This window comes from Panulirus ornatus, chromosome 9 (assembly GCF_036320965.1).
Source record: "Panulirus ornatus isolate Po-2019 chromosome 9, ASM3632096v1, whole genome shotgun sequence".
Classification (NCBI taxonomy): domain Eukaryota; kingdom Metazoa; phylum Arthropoda; class Malacostraca; order Decapoda; family Palinuridae; genus Panulirus; species Panulirus ornatus.
This window is the reverse complement of record NC_092232.1, coordinates 25,455,247-25,475,141: the sequence shown is the minus strand read 5'-3', so window position 1 is coordinate 25,475,141 and position 19,895 is coordinate 25,455,247. Positions and strand designations below refer to the sequence as shown.

Below are 19,895 nucleotides of genomic sequence, written 5' to 3'. Positions count from 1 at the left end.
CACTCCCGCCGCTTTGCCGCATTTCATCTTCCGTAAGGTTTCATCACCTCTTTTCACCAAGCCACTCTCCATGACTTTCTCACTTTGCATACCACCCCTACCAAAACACCCTACATCTGCCACTCTATCATAAAACACATTCAACAATCATTCAAAATACTCACTCCATCTCCTCAGTTCATCACTACCTGTTATCACCCCCCCCTCCTTGGCCCCCTCACTGATGTTCCCGTTTGTTCTCTTGTCTTTTCCACATTATTTACCTTCGTCCAATACATCTTTTTATTCTCCCTAAAGTTTAATGATACCCAATCAACCCATCTCTCATTTGCCCTCTTTTTCAACCCTGCTCCTTCCTCTTGCCCTTCTGCCGCTTTCTCTTATATATCTCCCAATCATTTGTGCTCTTTCACAGTAAGTACCACCCAAACGCCTCTCTTTTCTCTTTCACTTGCAACTTTACTTCTACATCCCATTACATACCACCCTTTCTGATTTACTCACCAACCACCTTTCGCATGCCACATGCATCTCTTCCACATACCATTACTGCTCCCTTAATACATCCCATTCCTCACCCACTCTCCTCATTTCATTTGCTCTCAACTCTTGCCATTATACACTCAATCTCTGCTGGTATTTCTTCACACAAGTTTCCTTTTTAAGCTCCCTTACTCTCGCCACTCTCTGCTCCTCGATATTGTCTCCTCTTTTCGAAAACTTCTACAAATCTTCACCCTTGTACAAACCCATAAGACAGTGATCAACATCTAAAAGTCTCTCTTATTCGCGTACGAATGAATGCGTAATCTAATAATTCCCATTTACCATCCTTCCTACTCACATACGTATACTTGTTTATCTCTCTTTTTAAACCAGGCATTTCCGATCACCAATCTTTTTTCAGCACAACTCCATAAACTCTTCACCATTTCCATTCATTACATATCATTGTTTATTATACTTGATCGCCGTTTCCCGAGTTAGTGAGGTAACGCCAGGAAACAGACGAACGGCACACACACACACACTATATATATATATATATATATATATATATATATATATATATATATATATATATATATATATATATTTTTTTTTTTTTTTTTCAAACTATTCGCCATTTCCCGCGTTAGCGAGGTAGCGTTAAGAACAGAGAACTGGGCCACTGAGGGAATATCCTCACCTGGCCCCCTTCTCTGTTCCTTCTTTTGGAAAATTAAAAAAAATTGAGAGGGGAGGATTTCCAGCCCCCCGCTCCCTCCCCTTTTAGTCGCCTTCTACGACACGCAGGGAATACGTGGGAAGTATTCTTTCTCCCCTATCCCCAGGGATAATATATATATATATATATATATATATATATATATATATATATATATATATATATATATATATATATATATATATACTATTTGCAATTTCCCGCGATAGCGAGGTAGCGTTAAGAATAGAGGACTGGGCCTTTGAGGGAATATCCTCACCTGGCCCCCTTCTCTGTTCCCTCTTTTGGAAAATTAAAAAAAGAAAAATGAGAGGGCAGGATTTCCAGCCCCACGCTCCCTCCCCTTTTAGTCGCCTTCTACGACACTCAGGGAATACGTGGGAAGTATTCTTTCTCCCCTATCCCCAGGGAATATATATATATATATATATATATATATATATATATATATATATATATATATATATATATATATATATATATATATATTCTTTTTTGTTTGTTATACTTGATCGCCGTTTCCCGAGTCATCGCGGCAGCGCCAGGAAACAGATTAACTGTCCCTCCACTCATACACACACACACACACACACACACACACACACACACACACACACACAATGATATTGATATATATATATATATATATATATATATATATATATATATATGTATATATATATATATATATATATATATATGTATATATATATATATATATATATATATATATATATATATATATATATATATATATATATATATATATATATATCACAATATCATTAGGCTTTTGTCGGAATCCAGAAATGGGAGATACATCTAACAAGTCGCACCTGTCATGAACCTTGAGAGTGGCGTAGGAAAGTGGAGGCAGACGCGGGTGCTGGAGGAAAGGGTCGCTATCTACCTAAAATTAGTGTTTTCCTGACACCAGCCAGTGGATCTTCTGGACATGACATACCTGAATATGTTGATGGCCTCCCTTCTGAAAGTGACACACCCGGATATGTTGATGGCCTCCCTTCTGAATGTGACACACCCGGATATGTTGGCCTCCCTTCTGAAAGTGACACACACGTGTGAAATGAAAAAGGAAATCCATGTATTATTATTTAAGTCGGTTACAGAAACAAGATAAGGTCTACTAAACGCCGACATTCTTTCTATTCACCTATAAGCTTTTGAAGTCTATTTTTTCATGTTTTTTTCGTAACAGATATGGCCTACGCCTTTCAAAGAGGGTTTTTCCACTTTCTAAAAACCTTTGGATTCGTTCAACTTCCAACTTTTTCGTATGAGCAACTGTTTGCATTTCAATTAAGGATCGGTCTATATGTTGATTTTTATGTTATTGAAAACTTTGGTTATATCACGAGTGTGATATAACAAACAGTTTTAAACTGGAAGGCCTGGAGCTTCCCCAAATATCAAATAAGAAAAACTATATGAATACTATCTACGTTCCCCATGTGTTGTGGTCAATAATATTTATCTAATCTTTGGACCAAGTTTCTGCACTGTTAGCATGACAATGGTCGAAAGACATAAGTTTATCTGTTAAGCTGAATTGTAGTCAGTTTCTGGTAAACTGCAGTTAATGATACTTCATAATGGATTACTCTGAAGGGGGAGAGAAAAGGAGGAAGATGTAGGCCATAAATTTGTCTGCTGCCAAAGGCTCTGGATCAAGGTTGAATGAGTCACCAGCAGGGTCAGCAGTGTCCAGGGCGCTACAAGCAGCGGGTGGGAGCGAAGCCTGGGACGCGCTGGCAACGCTGCCGCCGCTGAGGAGATGTAAACATGTCGGACGCGAAGGCAGACGACACGGGCGGCGATGGCAACAATCCGGATACTTCTAACACCTACAAGATTGTCATCATAGGTGCCGGCATGGCAGGATTATCGGCGGCAAACCACCTATTGAAAAACAACATAAATGATTTTGTCGTACTGGAAGCAAGAAACAGAGTTGGAGGAAGGATCATCGCCATTACCATTGGTAAACAGCGAGTCTTATGTTGCAAAGTGAAATTTCATAACTGCCTGTTACCCTAGAACTGACTAGGCAAGGGTGTAGATGCCATCGACTTTATAACTAAAAGACACGGCACACTGGATGTGGCGTAAATTCCATGAATTGCTCATTAAGGGAGACTAGTACTTTAGAGGAAGAAAAGTCAGGATTTGAAACTACTGTAGTTAATGTACGTTAGTCTCATTATGTCATAGATTGTGGAATATAAGTGGATTTCTCATGAATGAGAGGATTTATCGTAGAGAACACACTGTTAGAGGAATATGACAGGACATTTTTCCCTGTTGTACTTTAAAAGAATCAATGATTGTAGGGGAGGGGCATGAAGGTCCTGGAAAACGATGAGTTACATATTGGTAAAGGATGTGAAAGACGTATAAGTCAGTAGAGCCTATGGCAAGAAAGCAAAACCTTTAACTTTTTGGGCTTCATTAGGAAATCATAAGCTTGCTAGTGTTGCAGTCAAAATTGCATATTTTTCTAATTTTCTATTTTTGATGCACTGAATGTTTTTAGTTTTCGTGCCTAATGTCTTTCTTTATAGTTTGCAGTTTCCTGAATTAGTGAGGTAGAGTTAGTGCCAGAAACAGATGAAGAAATGACCTCATTTGCTCACATTCATTTTCATGCTGTCATTTGAAGTTTATCAAAGCCACTTCTCCATACCTACAACCAGGCCTCACAGACTTTTTTTTTTCTTTACCTTGGCCGTTTCATATGCCTGGTTCAATCAATTGAGTAAAAAAAAATATGTAATATACTAGTTCAGTTCTGCATTGCTATTATCTGTGAATATTGAATGATTTTGTTCTCATTGCTGTTTCAGTATTAAGAGAATACAATAAGTGTTGGAGCAATGTATTTTGTTGAACGATTTTAGGTATGGTAAAAGTAGTATATCAGGAACAATATGGGGTTATTCAAGTAAAATTTGGTAATACATATAAAAACTTAACAGAATGTATGGAAACATCACTTTGCTTCCCTAGTAGTCAAGAATTATCCTAATTCTGAATATTCTAGTTGAAATGTATTAGTCACACCCAGTACTGCACCATCAAAATAAAAAATCAACAGTGTATGTCAACAGAAGGCACAGTAAGTGGCTGTGCAAACAAATGTAGTGGATAGATTCTACTGTCATTTTTGCCACTAGGTGAGGTTAAGTGAAGTAATTATAGGTTCTGTTGATTTTGTGCAAATTTATTGCTTGTGCATTGAATTCCTTGCATTTCCCTATATGTATAACTCTCATTGCATTATTTAATAGTAAAAGAATGGAATGCTCCAAATCATGCTTCATAAATTTTTTTGTATTCTCTAAAGACTATACTGGCATCACAGTGCAAAGTTTCTCAGCAAGCGGCCATGTGATTCCCAACTGCAGGCAAATGTTATGATAGACTTTTACTATCATTTTGGCTTGTAAGTGAGGTAATTATATTGCAAGTACATAAGATACCCCACATTGTTCATGGTATGGATAACTCTTATTGCATTATTTGATATTTAGAAAATAGAATACTGGAAATCATGCTCCATAGCTGCTGTTGTATTATCTAAACACTACATTAGCATTGCAGGGCAAAATCACTCATTATTCAAAGTCGATAGTAGTGGATAACTAAACTGGTAAATTACAGAAATTTTACTATTGAGGGACTGGTTTTTATAGATGTGACTTTTGTCATTGGATTTCTAAAGCAAGTTTTTTGATAACAGGATCAAATTTCATGGTTATCAGTCACAAAACAGAGTGAAGATTGTCATCATTTAGTTTCTTAAGAACCTTTCACTTATGAGATTCATGATTTCTGAGAGCAAATCTTTGTTCATAGATGTAATTGGAGCTGGAGAATGTATACATCACAGTCTTCTCATGGAAGTATTGATTCTGATACTGACGGAAGCATTTGTAGGGACCAGGTAGATTCTCTTGCATAAACGTACGGTGAAGTGTTTCACAGTTTTGTTGATCCGTCATTTCTAACTTTACTGGCTCAGCTTCATTATGAGATGTGGAGTAAAGTTGTTGAAAAGTTGCAAATTTTTTTTAGTCTTGAAGCCTTGGAAGCATTTCTTAAGCACTTTCAGTATTAGATAAGGCTTGGAGGTGAAAGCTGCATTGGGCCAACAGGTTACAATTTGTGGATTCATGAACAATTAGAACTTTATGTAAGCCTTTAGCATCCAAAATGGATAATTATATAGTTTAACCCTTTCATTGTGTGATTGACATTTTCGGCTTCCCAATGTGCAAAAAGCAGCAAAATCAATTTGTTAATTAGTGCACAGAAGGTATAAAAACCATGTACTGTATTGTTTTTCTGAATTAAGATTCAACAAATGTGTGACAAGTCTATTTCTCCTACTCTGTCTCACATTATGTATCTTATTTGCCTGGATTAAGCAGATTTTGGCAAGCTCCCTATGAGTCAGTAAGATGCAAATAACTTGGCTTATATCTCTTTATGTTTCTTCCAACTCAACATACAAGTATGTTTTTTGATGCTGAGAGGACTATTTATTTATATTATTTATTTTTAGTTTATTTATGTATTTATCATTCCCCAAGAGCCCTCTCTAAAAAAGGGTCCGGGTGATACCCAGGCCCTCCTTTCCAGAAACTCCTGCACCCTAAGGCTGTGCTACTTCCACTAGAAGGGAAATGATGGATTCTTCTGAATGGAGAAGTTCTCTGAAGAGACCATGCTCCCAGTGGTAAACGTTTACCAAAGGTGACTTTCGCTTGTGTTGTAACCTCAAGCAGTCTGGTAACAACTGAGGTATTTAATCAACATCCAAAGTTTTCTAAACCTTTTGATGTAAGAATAGATGCCATTAATGGGAGTAAGTGGCTTGGACATAATCTCAATTTAAGAAGTAGGTTTTGCTTGGTTCCCTCCCTAGAAGATTCCTGAAATTGAACTTTGTAGGGACTGGTTGAAAACAGTGAAATGCAACATTGTTTCTTTGCTATTCATGCAGATAATAAAGAGATTAAGTGATGAATCAAAATGTAATAAAGGTGTAGGCTCTGCTGTAGTTATTGAAGAAGAATCTCATATAGCAAAACCACTAAGAGAATCCCATGCGTACTGTAGAACAATGTGGTATTCATGCTGCAGTTGGATTAATTAAGCAGTCTTCTAAATAGAGACAGTATGCTTCAGTTCTCAGAGTGCACTCCAATTCATATCATACTATGTTCCAATGCATCCCATGGTTCAGAGATGTCCATGATTGTTTTGCAAGGATCAACTAAGTGCATAAGAGTGTAGAATTCTTCTGGTGTCCTTGACATGTTAGGATCAGCAATGATAAACAGCAGATGCTGAGGATAGGGCCCTTATATATGAGAGTTATATCTGATAATGATATTATGAACAGAATGTTAGATGTAACTGGCCAGCTAGGTGGGAACTGTGTGCCCAAAAGAATAATTAATTACAGAGATGTTGAAGTATGGCATTCCTCCTTCAGCAGAAATCATTTTGAGACTTTTTGTTGACTTTGGACTGGTTTTACTATGGTGACTCATGGTGTGCTCCAAGCTGTATCACACTGTCGTCCAGTATATGCTATAGTTCAACAAGTTCAAGATTGGATTTTAATAATCCAGTCAAAGCATATGAGGTAGAACTGTGCTCCTCTCCCTGACATATTGGTATCAGCGATAATAAAGTAGCAGATGCTGAGGCTAAAGCAGCTATATTTAGCAGTTTGTATATGAGAGTTATACCTCATAGTGATTTTATGAGCAGAATAGATAATTGTTTTGGATATAAATGGCATGCTAGATGAGAGTTGGAAACTCAAAAAGAATACAGAACTACAGAGAATAAAGAAAGGTGTTAAATCATGGCATTCATCTTGCAACAGATTACCCTTTTGAGACTTCTTTGTTGACTGAGGATTGCTCATATGATGTTGACCCATGGTCACATAGTGGGAGGAAACCTGCTCCGATATGTGACATGTGAAACTGCAACACTACCAAATGCTGAAAATGTATGAGATTTTGAGTCAAATTTGAAAACCCAGTTTTAAGGGACTAAGTTGGGGGGGGGGGGGTTGTCATAATCCAAAGAACATTATATCCCAAATTTTTCCAAGGAACATTAATTGATGGGATATTAACAAGTGTAATAGAAACCTCTTTATTCTTTCAAGGCTGGAGGATTTCAGAGAGAAGCAAAGACTCTTCTGAATTAGAAGGAAGTAGCTCCAGGGTCACCTGAATCACTGCATGTTGAAAATGGGGGGATTCATAAGGCACAAGCTACACTCCCACGTTCATGGTGCTCAAATATTTTGAGCCTTTAACAATGGTTAGGTGTTTCTTGGATCTCATAGCACATGCAGCAATGATATCTCTCTTATCTGCCATGATTGTACACAAAAGGACAGGCCTTTGTACCATGTAAAGCATGCAATTGGTCTCCCTGTTCTTGTTCCCTCGACTCCTGTCAACCTTTCCTCACTCATTCTTTCTCTATTTCCGAACCATTTCAGCACAAATTCTTTTGCTGTCTCAACCACACTCATTTTTATTACCACACATCTCTCTTAACCTTTCATTACTTACTTGATCAAACCAACTCATACCACAAGTTGTCCCCAAACATTTCATTTCCAACACATAAACCCTTTTCCACACAGTTTTATCTATAGCCCATGCCTTGCATCCGTATGATATTGTTGGGACTGCTATTCCTTCAAACATACCTATTTTTGCCATCCCAGATAATGTTTTTTCTTTCCTCACATTCTTCACTGCGTTCAGAACATTTGCCCCTTCTCCCACGTTTTAACTCTGGTTTCCATGGTTCCATTTGCTGCTATTTCCACTCCCAGATATCTAAAGCACTTCATATCCTCCAATCTTTCTCCATTCAAACTCAGACCCCAATTGACTTGTCCCTCAACCCTGCTGAATCTAATAATCTTGCTTATATTCACATTCATTCTTGACTGTCCTTTCACACACTTTCACATTCAGTCACCGACTTCTGCATTTACTTGCTTGAATCTGCCACCAGTGCTGTATCATCAGCAGACAACTCACTCACTTCCCAGGCCCTCTCATCCCTTACTGACTGCATACTCACTCCTCTCTTCAAGGCTCACATTTGTGTCCCTCACCACCCCATCCATACACAACTTGATCAATCTTGGTGACATCCTACATCCCTGATGTAGATCAACCTTCAATTGAAATTACTTACTCATCTCTCTTCCTGCTCTCAGACTAGCCTTACACTTTCAACAAAAACTTCTCTCTGCTTCTAGCACCTTTTCTTCCATGCCATGTATTCTTAAGACCTTCCATAAAGCATCTTTATCGACCCTATTATATTCCTTCTCCAGATGTATAAATGCCATATACAAATCCATCGGTTTTACTGAGTTTTTCCCAGACACATTCTTTAAAGGAAACACCTGGTCCACACATTCTCTACAACTTCAGAAACCACACTGCTCCTCCCCAACCTGATGCTTTGTACATGCCTTTTCCCTATCAGTCAGAACCCCCCATACAATGCCATTATATAGTAGTACTATGCATGCATTTCACCAGTCTTCAGGCACTTCACCATGATCCATACATTTATTGAAAATACCTGCCAGCCAATTAACAGCCCCATCACCCACTTTCTTAATAAATTCCATGCAATACCATTCACTCCAGCTGCATTTCATCTTATGCAAGGCTTTCACCACCTCTTCTCTTCACCAAACAGCTCTCCACAACTGTATCACTTTACACACCAACCCGACCCAAACACTTTAAATCTATTGTTCTGTCATCTCACACATTCAATAGTCCTTCAAGATATTTTACCAACTTCATTTCTTCCTCACTTAATCATTACTTTCTATAACTTCCCTTTATTCCCCTTGTTCCAATGTTCCCATTTGTTCTCTTGTCTTTCACACATTATTTACCTACTTCTAAATCATCTTTTTATTCTCCCTAAAGTTTACTGATACTCTCTCACCCCAATTTTTATTTGCCCTCTTTTTCAACCCCTGCACCTTCCTCTTAACCTCCTATTGCTTTCTCTTACATATCCCCCAGTCATTTGCACTCCTTCCTTGTAAGTACAGCCTAAACGCCTCTCTTTTCTCTTACACTGACAACTTTTCTTCTTCATCCCACCATTCACTGCCTTTTCAGTCTGCCCAACTCCCACCTTTCCCATGCCGCATGCATCTCTTGCACATGCCAGTGCTGCTTTTCTAGGTACCTCACATTCCTCACCCACTACCCTTGCTTCATTTACTCTCACTTTTTGTCATTTTGCACTTAAGTTCTCTCGGTATTTCTTCACATACGTATCTTTTCTAAGCTAACTTACTCTTGCCACTCTTTTCTCTCAGATTTTGTTTCCTCTTTTTCGAAAACTTTTTTTTAGAACTCTTCACCCTTGCCTCAACAAGATATTGATCAGCTGTCTCATCTGCCCTTCTCAGCACAGTAACATCCAAAGGTTTTTCTTTTATATATGCACATCAATTGTTATTTAATCTAATAATGCCTGCAAGCCATCTCTCCTACTCACATACACATACTTGTGTATATCCCTCTTTTTAAACCACCAGTCTTTTTTCAGCACACAGCTCCCAAACTCTTCACCATCTCCATTCATAACACTGAATACCCATGTGCCCCAATTATACCCTCAATCTAATCTGTTATTGTTTTTATTTTGCTTGAGATAGCTTTGATTGGAGCATACATTGCCCATGCCTTGTTGATTACAAATGAAAAAGCATGAATCTATGATATACAGCCCAGCTCTTATGTGTCAATCCTGTTTTTTTTCTTATATAATTTGTAATATGGGATCCAGATGTCACTGTCTTTGTGGTCTTTAATGTGAGCCTCACCGAGGGCTACAAATAGGTTTTTTCTCTCTCAGTAAACCCTTCACAAATGGAATTATGTTTGTTTTGTGCAGTTTAAGTAAGTTAATGTTAACAGATGTGAATGATGTTAATTTTATTCTCGTGATGTTAGGAGAATTTTACGAGATGTAGTTTTTCCTTTTTTCTTAAGATTTGCTCAATCTTTCCTTTTATATATAGGTTATCTTATCATCTCTTTCCTCAAATGTAAACTTTTTTTCTTATGTACTTGGAGCTACAATTACTTTAGAGTTTGCAGAAGACAAGTTTCTCATGTGAAACAGTGAAACCAACAGTTTAGTCTTTCCTTTTCACACATAGGTTATCTTGTCATCTTTTGCCTCAAATGTGAACTCTTATTCTTATGTATTTAGAGCAGAATTTCGTTAGAGTTGACAGAGGACGAGTTTCTTATGTGAATCAGTGAAACCAATAGGCACCCTTCTGCCCTTCTGCATTAGAATTTTTTTTACTGATACCACTGTGCATCCCACAGTGTTTATATGTGTATGGGGTTATGATTAGTTAAGAATTCATTTGAGAGGAAATTCATTTTCAAGGAATTTTGCATGTGGTTCTGTGTTTCTCATTTTGTACAGATGGACGAAAAATGGAACTAGGAGCAAACTGGATACATGGTATATTGGGAAATCCAATCTATGAGCTGGCCTCACTGCATGGACTTGTCAACATCATCCAAGAAAACAAACCGCACAATGTTGTTGCCACACTGCCAGATGGCAAACGGGTGCCATTCCACATATTACAGGTAGAATCTGCTTGTAATTGTTTTGAATAAAAATGCATACTTATTTTCTTTAGAAATGCTTAGAGTGTAGTACAGTGGTTTTCAAAATCCTGTATACTGAAATATGAACTCACTGAACAGTATTCTTTTCATATGATGCTCTTTTCCAGTCATGTACTACTTGTTAGCCAATTCCTGTGCAAAATACATTTATACCTTTAACAGCCACATAACACATGTGGTAATATGCCCCAGTTTCTCAAGTTAACAGATCCCAGTCTCCTTGTTTTGTTCCTGATAACTCACCACTACACCAATCACTGCTGGTTTTATTTCCATTGCAAATCAGTTTTATCCTGGTTTCCCTGGCATAACTTACCTTACTTTACCTTCCTGACCCAGGGGTCACTTCTGTAGGGCTTCCAGAGTGCTCAGGAGTCTGGGAAAATCCACCAGGTGGGACCACAGGTCATAAAGCACAGTTGTTGTTTGTGTATTTTTGTGGGGAGACTGTAGGGCAATTAAGGAATAAGTGTTCGGTGCCTTTCACCGTGAAAAATTATTCTTGGTCTGGAGGGGTCTTGCCATAAGATGAAATGGTGTTTGTAGTATTGGAGTGGCCAGAGTATAGAGGGAAATGGATAACTTCATATCTAGGAAGTGTAGTTTCAGATGGATGTATGTCTGATGTGGTGGTGTTTAGGATTGGGTTAGGAGGGTGGTTGCTTAGTGATTGTGTCTTTATGATGTGTATATGTTTGGTTTGGATGGTGTTGCAGTGGAATTTATTAAAAAAAAGGGGGTGACTGTATTGTTGACTGGTTGGTAAGGTTATTTAATGTATGTATGATTCATGGTGAGGTGCCTGAGGAATGGCGGAATGCTTGCATAGTGCCATTGTACAAAGGCAAAGGGGATAAGAGTGAGTGCTCAAATGACTGAGGTATAAGTTTGTTGAGTATTCCAGGTAAATTATATGGGAGGATATTGATTGAGAGGGTGAAGGCATGTACAGAGCATCAGATTGGGGAAGAGTAGTGTGGTTTCAGAAGTGGTAGAGGATGTATGGATCAGGTGTTTGCTTTGAAGAATGCATGTGAGAAATACTTAGAAAAGCAAATGGATCTGTATGTAGCATTTATGGATATGGAGAAGGCATATAATAGAGTTGATAGAGATGTTCTGTGGAAGTTATTAAGAATATATGGTGTGGGAGGCAAGTTGTTAGAAGCAGTAAAAAGTTTTTATCGAGGATGTAAGGCATGTGTACGTGTAGGGAGAGAGGAAAGTGATTGGTTCTCAGTGAATGTAGGTTTGCGGCAGGGGTGTGTGATGTCTCCATGGTTGTTTAATTTGCTTATGGATGGGGTTGTTAGGGAGGTGAATGCAAGAGTTTTGGAAAGAGGGGCAAGTAAGCAGTCTGTTGTGGATGAGAGAGCCTTGGGAAGTGAGTCAGTTGCTGTTCGCTGATGATACAGCACTGGTGGCTGATTCATGTGAGAAACTGCAGAAGCTGGTGACTGAGTTTGGTAAAGTGTGTGAAAGAAGAAAGTTAAGGGTAAATGTGAATAAGAGCAAGGTTATTAGGTACAGTAGGGTTGAGGGTCAAGTCAATTGGGAGGTAAGTTTGAATGGAGAAAAACTGGAGGAAGTAAAGTGTTTTAGATATCTGGGAGTGGATCTGGCAGCGGATGGAACCATGGAAGCGGAAGTGAATCATAGGGTGGGGGGGGGCGAAAATTCTGGGAGCCTTGAAGAATGTTTGGAAGTTGAGAACATTATCTCGGAAAGCAAAAATGGGTATGTTTGAAGGAATAGTGGTTCCAACAATGTTGTATGGTTGCGAGGCGTGGGGTATGGATAGAGTAGTGTGCAGGAGGGTGGATGTGCTGGAAATGAGATGTTTGAGGACAATATGTGGTGTGAGGTGGTTTGATCGAGTAAGTAATGTAAGGGTAAGAGAGATGTGTGGAAATAAAAAGAGTGTGGTTGAGAGAGCAGAAGAGGGTGTTTTGAAATGGTTTGGTCACATGGAGAGAATGAGTGAGGAAAGATTGACCAAGAGGATATATGTGTCAGAGGTGGAGGGAACGAGGAGAAGTGGGAGACCAAATTGGAGGTGGAAAGATGGAGTGAAAAAGATTTTGAGTGATCAGGGCCTGAACATGCAGGAGGGTGAAAGGCGTGCAAGGAATAGAGTGAATTGGAACGATGTGGTATACCGGGGTCGACGTGCTGTCAATGGATTGAACCAGGGCATGTGAAGCGTCTGGGGTAAACCATGGAAAGTTCTGTGGTGCCTGGATGTGGAAAAGGAGCTGTGGTTTCGGTGCATTATTACATGACAGCTAGAGACTGAGTGTGAACGAATGGGGCCTTTGTTGTCTTTTCCTAGCGCTACCTCACACACATGAAGGGGGAGGGGGGTTGTTATTCCATGTGTGGTGAGGTAGCGATGGGAATAAATAAAGGCAGACAGTATGAATTATGCACATGTGTATATATATGTATATGTCTGTGTGTGTATATATATGTATACATTGAGATATATATTTGTGTGTTTGGACGTGTATGTATATACATGTTTATGTGGGTGGGTTGGGCCATTCTTTCGTCTGTTTCCTTGCACTACCTCGCTAACACGGGAGACAGCGACAAAGCAAAATGAATAAATAAATATGTTTTTTCATTGTTGTGCTTGGTAGGGGAGGGGGATCTGTGACTGTAGATGTTTCAGGAGTGAGACAAGAGTCAGCCTTTTATTTCTACTTGTGGGTTGACATTTGATTATGGACTGGTTTGGATGAGAAAGGACTAGTGCTGTTGCAAAATACTGAGTGCTGACCTTATTGAGGTGAGATTGCATTAGAGATTTTTTAATTGTAATGTGCAGGTGTTGAATGTTTGTGGTTGTGAGGCAGCAGAATGATTGTTCTGCATGCTTTTTTTTGCCACATTATCTCAGCATGTGATTGAGTGGGTGACCAGGCATGAATTTTTTTGTAGGGATTATTTTTCTTGTCCATATCTGGTGCCAGCAAATATTCTAAGGTTGTGTAGGTTATTGATGGCCTCTATGCTTATTTTTGTTGTGTTAAGTAAATGTTATGTTGTGTTATATATGATGCCCAGTGTGAATGGAGTTTTGCTAAGTGGAGTGATTGGCCATTCAGGATGATACAGGAGCAGGATGATATGAGAGCACAGATTGAATTCATATCTGTGAGGAGTTAAGAGTGACAATAGACTTCAGTGGTGGTGCAGGTATTCTGTTTTGGGTGAGCTAGTTTCTAGATGTGTGATGTAGTGTTGCATGTTTGTAGGTGCTTGGGTTGTGTCAGGGTGCTTTGTTGTGTCGTCTGCATATAAGAGGAATTCCACTCTGTGTTCTGTGGGAGGTGATGGAAGGTTGAGTAGGAGATTAAAAAGGGCTGAGGTGAGATCTACTCATTGGGGAACTCCATTGTACAGTGTAAAGATTTTAGCGGTGAAGTCTTTGTGAATGACTCTGGTTTTGGCCACCAGCTATGAAGTTGGCTAACCAATTTATGTTATTATAGAGGGTGGTGTCAAGAATTGATTGTATGAAGTTGTCATGACAGTGTTGAATGCTTTGTTAATATCTGTTATCACTAATATTGTGTAGGAGGGAGGGTTTTGGTTGGGTCTAGCTATCCGGATGTGTTGTGTGATGTTTGTGTGATGTGTGGTAGTGGAGTAACTAGGCTTATATCTGTGCTCTGTAGGTGAGAGTAGGATATTCGGTTTATTCTGTTGTGGATCAGTTTCTCAAGAAGTTTTGATACTGAAGACAACAGCAATATAGGATGGCATGAGGAGGGGGAATGGAATGGCTTGTAGGTCTCAGGATGGGTATTGTGTTTGCATTGTCCCAGATGCTTGGGAATTTACTGTGTAACCAGAGGTGGGTGAAGATATCTATATGAGCTGAGAATGCAATAGGACCAAAGTGTTTTATGTGGAAGTTGGGAGTGTTATTGGGGCCTGTTGCAGGCAAAAAGGGGTCCCACTGGTGTTACCAGACTTCCCATGCAAGAGGTTACACCACAAACAAGAAGTCTCCTTTAGTAAGACTGTATCATTGTCTATAGACAGAAAAAAAGCACCTTGAAGCTTTGGAACTCTCTACTCTCTCATGTCTTTCCCAAAAACTATGATTTGGCACTTTTTAAAAAACATGTTTTTCACTTCCTTCCTTCAAGATTTGTAAATACTTTTCTTTGTCTCCTCTTTTTCCCTTTCATTAAGCTCTTTATATTTCAATGAAGGCCAGGCCTTGCTGTGGACTTTTATTTGTGACTGAAGCCTCCAACGAATAAAATGTCTTTTCTTGTTCCTAAGGAATCTGTCATTTTCATGCTTCTGCTTGGGTTGTAGCCTTAAAATTGCAGGAGCCCCTTAAAAGGGTCCTGAGGTCATATCGTGTTAATATTTACAGTACTACTTTATGGTAGTTATTTTTGCTTGTGTCATTATGCTATGCAAATATGTTTCAGTTGAATTGCCACATTTACTGGTTAGGATATATGATTGTCAAAGATACTGTTGATTTAATTGTATGAAGTAAAAAACAGATTCCTTATTACTAGGCCTCTTATCAGAAGTCTTATGAGCTTACTTGGAGATAAAGCTTAAGGATAATTGCTGCATTGCCTTGCTTTTTTTTTTTTTCAGGAGATATACGATGCTTACTACTGGTTCTTCAAGCGGTGTGAGGAATATTTCTTATGCAAGTATCTTCCCCCTGATGGTGTTGAGAGTGTGGGGGCTCATCTAAGATTAGAAATATCACTATATCTTGAACAGTTCCCAGAACATGAGAGACACATTAGAAGACTAATATTCAACTACCTCCTCAACCGTGAAACTTGTATCAGTGGATGTAATTCCATGGATGAAATTGATCTCATGGAAATTGGCAGTTATACCGAACTCCCTGGAGGCAATATTGTGTTGCCAGGTGGTTACAGCAGTATTCTTGGGCCACTTACGAAAGACATACCTGAGGGAAAACTCTTGAAGGGGCATCCAGTTACATGCATCAGATGGAGGGCTGGATTGGAGGGGTTTAGCACTACTGACTCAGGACTGGGAGAAGACATTTCAAATAAACCCTTAGCAAACTCCGAAGTTCATCTTTCTGAATGCAAAAGTGGAAGTGCATCACTTTCTACTTCTCCATCAAGGAAGTTACGACCTAAGGTGGAAGTGATTTGTAAAAATGGGAAGAAGTTTTATGCTGATCATGTAATATGTACCCTACCATTAGGGGTATTAAAGGAAAGTGGAAAAACGATGTTTGATCCACCATTGCCGGATTACAAGATGGATTCTGTAAATAGACTATGTTTTGGTGTGGTGGACAAAATATATTTAGAATATGAGAGGCCATTTCTAAATCCTGGGTTGTCTGAAGTGCTTTGTTTGTGGGACCCTATAGATCCCAATGAACCAGTGAATGAGCGTTGGTTCAAGAAGATTTATTCTTTCTCCAAAGTAACTGAAACACTACTCTTAGCATGGATATCAGGAGAAGAAGCCAAATACATGGAAACTCTTCCATTTGATGTTGTCTCAGAAAAGTGCACTGAAATCCTTCGCCAGTTTTTGAATGACCCCTTTATACCTAAGCCGAAGAGGTGTATCAAGTAAGATGATTGTGATTTATATGTAGTGGGTTGGTGATGCCTTTGGTGGGATACACTGAGTGTTTCTTAAGTGGGATTGTTGCTTTATATAAAGTTGATATCACTTTTTTTCATTTAATGAAAATAATTAGAAATATTAAATTGATTCATGAAAAATATGCCTTATTGTACTGCAAGTTATACATGATAGGGAATATTATATCTATCAAGGCATCTCTAACCTTCTCAGTATTAGTAGAGTAGTACTTCTTATAGATGTTTATATAGATGCTTGAAAGTGAGAGATTAAATTGATTGATTGTAGCTGTTTAAATGTCAATATTATGTCCCCTTTTTTTACATTTCTGAAATGATGGCATGATTAGAATCTTCCTCAGACATATTAGTATTCACCATATGCACACTGAATTTGAGACTGTCACATCCTGCTAAACATTTGCTGATGAATTATTCTTGTGGAATTAGTTGTCAAATAAGTAATAATTTATTAGAAATTGTTAAATGATGGTTTGCCTCATAATTAATTATGCTCAAGAGGAAAGTAGAAATGGGAAAGGAGGAATGAATATTCATAAGAAGTGTGGAAAGGCAGTTTGAGGTAGAGAAATGGAAAAATGAGCCTTTAAGTGGATGAAGTGTAGTTTAAGATTATATATCAGACCACCATGTAGGTTTCATAATTACAGTGGACACAGAAAAAATGAACCCTGAGATAACTTCCCTTACGATAGTTTTTACTGTCGACCATTAATTTTGGTATCAGTAAGTGATGGTCATGTTTTAGAGTAATATGGAATATGCTTTTTAGCTAGAAAAAGAATATGAATTTCGCTTAGACAACTGGAATTACAGTAAGTAGAATACTGTGATTTACAGATAGAATGTTTCTATATCGTGTACTAGTAAATTTCTTAATGGTTTAAGACTTCTCTTAATAACAGTATTTGTTTTCTGCAATTATCTCATACTTTTCCACCTGTAGAGCAGATTGGTATATATATATATATATATATATATATATATATATATATATATATATATATATATATATTTTTTTTTTTTTTTTTTTTTTTTTTTATACTTGTCGCTGTCTCCCGCGTTTGCGAGGTAGCGCAAGGAAACAGACGAAAGAAATGGCCCAACCCTCCCCATACACATGTACATACACACGTCCACACACGCAAATATACATACCTACACAGCTTTCCATGGTTTACCCCGGACGCTTCACATGCCTTGATTCAATCCACTGACAGCACGTCAACCCCTGTATACCACATCGCTCCAATTCACTCTATTCCTTGCCCTCCTTTCACCCTCCTGCATGTTCAGGCCCCGATCACACAAAATCCTTTTCACTCCATCTTTCCACCTCCAATTTGGTCTCCCTCTTCTCCTCGTTCCCTCCACCTCCGACACATATATCCTCTTGGTCAATCTTTCCTCACTCCTTCTCTCCATGTGCCCAAACCATTTCAAAACACCCTCTTCTGCTCTCTCAACCACGCTCTTTTTATTTCCACACATCTCTCTTACCCTTACGTTACTTACTCGATCAAACCACCTCACACCACACATTGTCCTCAAACATCTCATTTCCAGCACATCCATCCTCCTGCGCACAACTCTATCCATAGCCCACGCCTCGCAACCATACAACATTGTTGGAACTACTATTCCTTCAAACATACCCATTTTTGCTTTCCGGGATAATGTTCTCGACTTCCACACATTTTTCAAGGCTCCCAAAATTTTCGCCCCCTCCCCCACCCTATGATCCACTTCCGCTTCCATGGTTCCATCCGCTGACAGATCCACTCCCAGATATCTAAAACACTTCACTTCCTCCAGTTTTTCTCCATTCAAACTCACCTCCCAATTGACTTGACCCTCAACCCTACTGTACCTAATAACCTTGCTCTTATTCACATTTACTCTTAACTTTCTTCTTCCACACACTTTACCAAACTCCGTCACCAGCTTCTGCAGTTTCTCACATGAATCCGCCACCAGCGCTGTATCATCAGCGAACAACAACTGACTCACTTCCCAAGCTCTCTCATCCCCAACAGACTTCATACTTGCCCCTCTTTCCAAGACTCTTGCATTTACCTCCCTAACAACCCCATCCATAAACAAATTAAACAACCATGGAGACATCACACACCCCTGCCGCAAACCTACATTCACTGAGAACCAATCACTTTCCTCTCTTCCTACACGTACACATGCCTTACATCCTCGATAAAAACTTTTCACTGCTTCTAACAACTTGCCTCCCACACCATATATTCTTAATACCTTCCACAGAGCATCTATATATATATATATATATATATATATATATATATATATATATATAAACGCGGGAGACAGCGACAAAGTATAAAAAAAAAAAAAAGAAAAGAAAGAATACTTCCCACGTATTCCCTGCGTGTCGTAGAAGGCGACTAAAAGGGGAGGGAGCGGGGGGCTGGAAATCCTCCCCTCTCACTTTTTTTTTTAATTTTCCAAAAGAGGGAACAGAGAAGGGGCCCAGGTGAGGATATTCCCTCAAGGGCCCAGTCCTCTGTTCTCAACGCTACCTCGCTAATGCGGGAAATGGCGAATAGTATGAAAGAAAGATATATATATATATATATATATATATATATATATATTTTTTTTTTTTGCTTTGTCGCTGTCTCCCGCGTTTGCGAGGTAGCGCAAGGAAACAGACGAAAGAAATGGCCCAACCCACCCCCATACACATGCCTTGATTCAATCCACTGACAGCACGTCAACCCCGGTATACCACATCGCTCCAATTCACTCTATTCCTTGCCCTCCTTTCACCCTGCTGCATGTTCAGGCCCCGATCACACAAAATCTTTTTCACTCCATCTTTCCACCTCCAATTTGGTCTCCCTCTTCTCCTCGTTCCCTCCACCTCCGACACCTATATCCTCTTGGTCAATCTTTCCTCACTCATTCTCTCCATGTGCCCCCAACCATTTCAAAACACCCTCTTCTGCTCTCTCAACCACGCTCTTTTTATTTCCACACATCTCTCTTACCCTTACGTTACTTACTCGATCAAACCACCTCACACCACACATTGTCCTCAAACATCTCATTTCCAGCACATCCATCCTCCTGCGCACAACTCTATCCATAGCCCATGCCTCGCAACCATACAACATTGTTGGAACCACTATTCCTTCAAACATACCCATTTTTGCTTTCCGAGATAATGTTCTCGACTTCCACACATTCTTCAAGGCTCCCAGGATTTTCGCCCCCTCCCCCACCCTATGATCC

At 39.1% G+C, this 19,895-nt stretch overlaps 1 protein-coding gene across 3 annotated transcripts in view; it reads left to right on the top strand.

Annotated features, from left to right (window-relative positions):
* Window positions 1-2,818: 2,818 nt before the first annotated feature.
* The window catches only part of LOC139750288 (spermine oxidase), a 63,607-nt gene continuing 46,530 nt past the window's right edge, over window positions 2,819-19,895 (top strand). Inside the window, exons 1-3 of one of the 3 annotated variants that reach the window (XM_071664893.1) lie at window positions 2,819-3,230; window positions 10,778-10,947; window positions 15,622-16,595. In XM_071664893.1, the coding sequence (XP_071520994.1) occupies window positions 3,032-3,230; window positions 10,778-10,947; window positions 15,622-16,595 (1,343 nt within the window). In that variant the 5' untranslated portion in view covers window positions 2,819-3,031. Of the gene's footprint in view, window positions 3,231-5,876; window positions 6,053-10,777; window positions 10,948-15,621; window positions 16,596-19,895 lie in introns of those variants that run through there. The other 2 variants (XM_071664894.1, XM_071664895.1) reach the window with 2 other exon arrangements.